We start from the raw sequence: 6,646 nt of genomic DNA on the forward strand, positions 1-6,646 counted from the left end.
CCCATTCTATCTTTCGGCGGCAAAAGATGGATTCAAGGGTTTCTGCCGTCAATCGCCCCTCTTATCCACCTCCGCTGCTGCCGCCACTGACAACGCCGCCTCCTTCCTTCCCAACGACTTCTGAAGTTCTGGCTTCTGTGCCGCCGCCATATTCCTCCTCCTACGCCGGCTACGAGACTACCGAAGTCCTGGTTTCTGTACCGCCGCCATATTCCCCCTCCTACGCCGACGACGAATCCGCGTCCAAAGCCTGTGCAGCTTGCAGATTTCGTCGCCAGAAGTGCAAGGGCGACTGCCTTCTCGCCCCGTTTTTCCCTGCGGCAGACGAAAGTAGATTCCAAAAGGCTCACCGTCTGTTCGGCGTCAGCAAGATGAAGAAGATCTTGGAGTCCCTCCTCCCCCATCAACGCGCAGTCGCCATGGCGACCATGATTTACGAGTCAGAGGTCCACGCCGCCAGTTCGGACACAGGATGTCTCGACATCATCCTCCAATTGCATAGTCAGATCGAGCGAAGAGCCGCTCATCTCGACCACCTCCGACGACATCTTCCGCTCGTCCCTTCTCCTACGCCCGCTTTGGGCACTGTCATCACCGGAGACGGTGAAATAATCACTCCTACTACTGGCAATCTCAAGCGCCATTGTCAGGATCTTCCGGAGAATGATTAGAAGAAGCAGAGGAGACGATGAGGCAATTAATTATCACGTCGGAGAAGAACATCCTAGCTAGTGACATGACTGACAGAGCGTAGATTGATTGATTGATTTGTTCTTGTGATTTGTGATTGTTGTAGACATTCATTCGATGTTTATGGAGATTGACTCGTTCTTTGTTCAATAACATTAGCATGCAGGTTGAGAAAAGCCAATTAGCAATTAGTCTTCTGTTCTGTTTATAGATTGTATAATTTTAAGGATTTGCTATTTGCAATGGTTTGTAAAAATATATTGTTAATTGTGTTTGTTAAAATCTGAATTGTAGATTTGGAATTAAAATCTAAGTATTGTAATGGGTTTTAAAATTTTGGAAATATTACGATAGATTTAGATTTTCTATAAAATGAAAAAAAAACTAATGGATGTACGATAAAGGGGAGCTCACCTATCACGGGTCAATTAATACGGTATTGGTCAAAGTTAAGACGATCAACACCTGGCTTACGGAAAGAGCCTCGGCCAAATGTGACAGGCTGGTTGTCCCGATCGACAAAGGAGTTGCCGAGTGGATCATCCGGCCAGTCAAACAAATGGACATCATGGACCGGTCGGACGAATGGACAACCTGTAGCTGGTTGTTACGGTCGGTAGGGAGACGAGTTGCTCGAACCGCTAGTCTGGTAGGAAAACAAACCTCTCGGGCCGCCCGTACGACGTAAGAATGACATTACACAGGAGGAGACGAGAAAACAAAAAAGAACACTCCGTCTATCATCATTAAATATGAATAAGCCAAGACCAAGAAAAATACTCCATTTATCATTAATACACAGAATTCAAGACATAAAAGTCTTCCTCTTGCAATTAATATCATTAAATAGGAGCAGAAAAACGATCACAGAAAAGGTATAAAAGGGTACGCTAGGTACGAGGAAAGACAAGATTTATCATTTTCTTGATTACCCATTCTTTTCCTGATTTTGACTTGAGCATCGGATGGCCAACGTTAGGGACCCTTCTCTGGTTTGGTTTTGTTTTGCAAGATTGAAGTCTTCATCCCGTCAGTGATCACCCCATCCCCGACTTTCCAGTTTTCTTCATTCGGTCAGGATCAATTTGGCACCGCCCATGGGAACATAGCCTGTATTCGAATAAGAAGATGGAAGATGTTGGACGACTCACAACAGTGATGCTGACGCAAGAGAATCTTGATGCACCGATACAAGATCCAGTGACGAAGATATTAGAATAATAGTAACAGGCGTTGGCCGATCGACCAACGCATGAGCCTGCTGCCTCTGCAGCAGGTCGACAGGCTGAAAGAGAAAGAGAAGATCGAGCGGATCAACTTTCCGCTCGGGAGACAAATAGGACATCGATCGGCTCCTATGGGGATGCTCGTAATACGCCAGTCCCCTTCAACCGAGCGATATCATGGGCTCCCCTAGAAGAAAGAGGCCGAGCGAATAAAGACCGGGGTGTTGGTCCTCCGTGGTTATTTTGATGTGATCAACCAAGTTAGGTTAGGTCCTGTTTGATTTTGATCCCTGTGTCTAAGTGTGCAGGAGCTTAGGAGCCCAGGAAGTCGAGTGGAAGACGCAGCTAGCGAGAAGGACGACAAGGGAAGGGAGCCGACGAGCTCGATGCGTCCGAAGGACGAAAGAGTTGCGGAAGAGTACACAGGTGGACGAGAAGAACGTGCACGACGTTCGAGGGACGAGAAGTCGGAGCGGAAGCCTGTTCGAGGAGAAGGTCAGAAATTGGGTTCGGGTGAGCCCTATTTCAGTTGGCCAAAATCACCCAAGCGATCGAAGATTCGGAAGAAGAACAAGAGTCAAAAGGAACTGGAAAAGTAAGCTGAAGGCACCCTCAACAAAGTGTTGGAGATGCCTCCGTTGCCTACAGGCTTGAGGGCGCCCTCCACATTGTCTAGGGCGCCCTTAAGGCCTTGAGGGAGTCCTCCACATTGTCCAGGGCGCGCTCAAGGCTATTGAGGGCGCCTTCGACCCAGTCTACTTGATCGTTTCACATTCGGATAAAGTTTTATCCACATGCTATGTTGGAGGCTGTTAGGACCTTCGGACGCGACTAGAGAGGGGGGGTGTGAATAGCCGACCCCAAAATCACGTTTCTTCCTACAATTTGAGTTAGCGCAGCGGAAATAAAAAGTAGAAACGAAAATGGAGAAGATCAAACCTCAAACGCGACGATATAACGAGGTTCGGAGATGATACTCCTACTCCTCGGCGTGTCCGTAAGGTGGACGAATCCTATCAATCCGTCGGTGGATGAGACCCCGGAAAATCGGCTAATAAAAACTCCTTCTGGGTGGAGAAACCTCGCCACAATCTCTCTTGCAACAACAAGATCAGAGTACAAAGATACAAAGAAGCCAAGAACAATATGAATGTAAAAACACTAGTTTGCTTGCCTTCTCGTCGACTGTTGAAGAAGCAACAACTTCACGGATGCCAACCATAGCAGCAATTGATCTGTTGGAAACCCAGCCGAGGGAAGCTCACACGAAGCTTCAGCAGTGGAGAGCTCAACAAAGTTCAGATCGCAGGAGCAAGAAGAACAACAAGTTCCAACTTTACTGTAGAGGCCTTCAACCTCGATTTATAACCTGAACCTGTGAAGAAGACAAAGAAGACACAGAAATCTAGCCGTTGTGACTCAACGGCTAGGCTTGGACCGATCAGGCTCCACCTTGATCGGTCCAGGGCTGATCTGATCGGTCAGGGGACCGATCAGGCCCTACGCTGATCGGTCCCCTGACCGATCCCAACTCTCACAGAGAGTTGGTTGTGATCCCTGATCGGTCTGTGGACCGATCAGGCCCTAGGCTGATCGGTCCACAGACCGATCCCCTCTCCTTTCTCCGAAGACCGAACGCTACTGTTTGGTTACTGATCGGTCATCAGACCGATCATATAACCCACAGAGAGCTACTGTGTGGTTACTGATCGGTCACGAGATCGATCATATCACTGGATCGGTCCACAGACAGATCCAGACAACCAAAGTATCACTGGATCGGTCAACAGACCGATCCAATGCCTCTGTCAGTTTTAGAGCTTCCCAGCCCTAAACCCTAACGTCTTCCTGGTCCAGAGAACGAGCTACCGAGCCCTCTCTGACCTAATCCGGAGAACGAGCTACCGAGCCCTCTCCGACTTCCACGTCCGGTCCAGAGAACGAGCTACCGAGCCCTCTCTGACCTAGTCCGAGCGAGCTACAGGCCCTCTCCAACCGTGGGTCCGGAGAGCGAGCTCAGGCCCTTTCGGCCTAGTCCGGAGCGAGCTGAGCCCTCTCCAGCTTTGTCGATCCGGAGCGAGCTACCGAGCCCTCTCGACCTAGTGCGGAGGCGTGCTGAGCCCTCTCCGACTCCATCCGGTCCAGAGAACGCTAAGCCCTACGTAGTCCTCAGAACGAGCTACCGAGCCCTCTCCGACCTCCCATGCCAAGCTTCCATACTTGGACTTTTCCCGTGCCAAGCTCCCTGCTTGGACTTTTCCGTGCCAAGTCTCCATACTAGGACTTTTCCCGTGCCAAGCTCCCTGCTTGGACTTTTCCGTGCCAAGTCTCCATACTTGGACTTTTCCCGTGCCAAGCTCCCTGCTTGGACTTTTCCGTGCCAAGTCTCCATACTTGGACTTTTCCCGAATCAGGTCAACCTTGACCAAAGGTTGCACCTACAATCCCCCAAGTTCCTATTCTTGTCAAACATCAAAATATAACTTCTCTATTCTTGTCAAACATCAAAATATACCTCGAGTCAGGTCAACTCGAGTCGAGTCACCCAGGTCAACCTTGACCTAAGGTTGCACCAACAATCTCCCCCTTTTGATGTTTGACAAAAACCATAATTAAGTTAGGTTAACCCGATAACCTAACTTAGGTTTTCCAATAGTTCTCCAATGTTCTTCCTTGAACATTCTCTGAACATTCTCCCCAAACTCCAATGTTCTTCCTTGATCATTCTCTAGACATTCTCCCCCCTTTTGACACACATCAAAAAGAGTGAATCAAGGTCAAGAGTTTCTTCCTAATGAAAATCCCATACCTTTCATTGAAACCCTTAATTTCTCCCTTGATACTAAAGTCAACAATCAACTTAGTGATAATCCCATATCACTCATTCTCAGAAATCTTGACGAGTAAAAACTCCCCCTAAAAGTCAACTCCTCCTTGACCATTGCACCAACAATGTCTTCGAGAGTTTCAACCCTTTAGAAATCTAAAGCACCAACTTCCATAGCTGAAATTTCAGACAACAGTCGAAAATCAGCATTTTGGCACGCTCTGATCGGTCACCAGACAGATCAGGACTTCACTGGATCGGTCACCAGACCGATCCACACTGTCCTGGATCGGTCCAGTGACCGATCCAGACTTCCCTGGACCGATCAGGATCTCCTCTGATCGGTCAATGACTCTCTGATAAGGATTTCTGATTTTTCTCCCGAAATTCAGAAACCCCTAAAAAATTACAGAAAATCCCAAAAATTGTAAAATTTTGAGGATACATTCCTCATAACATATATTATCATGGAAAAATAGTTTTCTATGAAAATAACTCTCATTTTTTAATCTTGATACAAAGTTCGAAAGACTTTGAAATAGCTCAAGGTTAATCCATCTTTGTATCAACTTGCTCAATGATGAATGCTATCACTAGAAAAGATTCATCAAGGATTTTCAAATCAATTTTGAAATGATCTTAAACCATTCAATTTAGGACCACAATCTTAGGGCTAAATGTACATGACTTGTACACAAGTTTTCCCTATGATCCTCAAATTCGAATTAGGCTCATCTAGGTACAAGAACTATGCACCTTGATCCTAACTCATAATCCTAATATCTCACACACATCTAAGGTGTATCAAACACATCCAAGTCAATTTTGATGTGAGATATGGGTTTAGGTTATCTTAAGCTAAGTTCTCATGCATTTTCTAAACAACAATTTGATCTCCATATCAAATTATGTTTCTATCCTTAAATCAAATTAATTGATCATAAATGTAAGAGATGATGACATGACATAAAATAAGATCATAAGTGGAAACATGTGCCAATGTCATGATGTCATGTGATCAAGTATGAAACTTAAATAAGACATGACATATAATTAACCTAAGCATTATCATGACATTTCAAATGATAAGAAAATAAATATGATGTCATGACATGACATATGACAAACAATGTATGGCAAATAACATATAAAGGTATAGAAAATACCTAATTCTAGCCTTAGTTACCATTTTTGATAATTTTGATCATTTTACCATAAATTCTATATTCCTAAGTGTAATAGACCTAAAATCATATACTAAAGATTTTTTAGATCACTATGTGCCAATTAGATTGATCCTAGGAAACTCCTCAAATGTGGTTGGCACATCCTAATCACCTTAGGAATAATTTTGAATTTCATTTTCAAGGCTTGATTACACCTTGAAAATTCCTAAAATGCCACCTTTTGCCATGAGTAGGTTAACTACCTATCCAATTAAGGTTGGCACACCCTAAACCATCTAGCGTGAAAGAATCACGCTCCTAGGAACCCAATACCTATTTGAGCTCATTGGGTTCACTAAATATTCACTAGGGATGACTTCCCTAGCAACCCTCCTAATGACCCTCCTAGGCTTTAAAGCCTTGGTCATTTGGGACTCATCAAGATCAACTCTAGGGGTGACTCCCCTTGTGACCTTGGTGATGGTCTTCTTAGCCCTAGGTCTTGTTCCATAATCGAATGGAACATTATGATAAGCGGGCTTGACCACTTGAGACTTAGGTTTGTGACCCAAACCTCTCATGTCCTTGGGCTTTTATTTTTGACCCTTAGACCCTAGAGTTGACTTCTCCAAATTCTTAAGAGCCTTTTCTAAAGTGTCAAGTCTTGACCTCAAGACTTGATTTTCCTTCTTTAATACCTCAAGCTTTAATTTTTCATTTTTCTTTGAGGTATTCCT

The 6,646-nt window shown here is 45.1% G+C and overlaps 1 protein-coding gene across 1 annotated transcript; it reads left to right on the forward strand.

Annotated features, from left to right (window-relative positions):
• Window positions 1-26: 26 nt before the first annotated feature.
• Window positions 27-671, forward strand: LOC121980183 (protein LATERAL ORGAN BOUNDARIES-like). Its single transcript, XM_042532141.1, has one exon. It carries the CDS (start codon window positions 27-29, stop codon window positions 669-671), a length of 645 nt encoding a protein of 214 aa, XP_042388075.1.
• Window positions 672-6,646: the final 5,975 nt, after the last annotated feature.

Source organism: Zingiber officinale, chromosome 5A (assembly GCF_018446385.1).
Source record: "Zingiber officinale cultivar Zhangliang chromosome 5A, Zo_v1.1, whole genome shotgun sequence".
NCBI classification, from domain to species: Eukaryota; Viridiplantae; Streptophyta; class Magnoliopsida; order Zingiberales; family Zingiberaceae; genus Zingiber; species Zingiber officinale.

Coding starts and splice junctions, on each gene's coding strand:
- LOC121980183 (XM_042532141.1), top strand. CDS start 27: ATGGATTCAAGGGTTTCTGCCGTCAATCGCCCCTCTTATCCACCTCCG.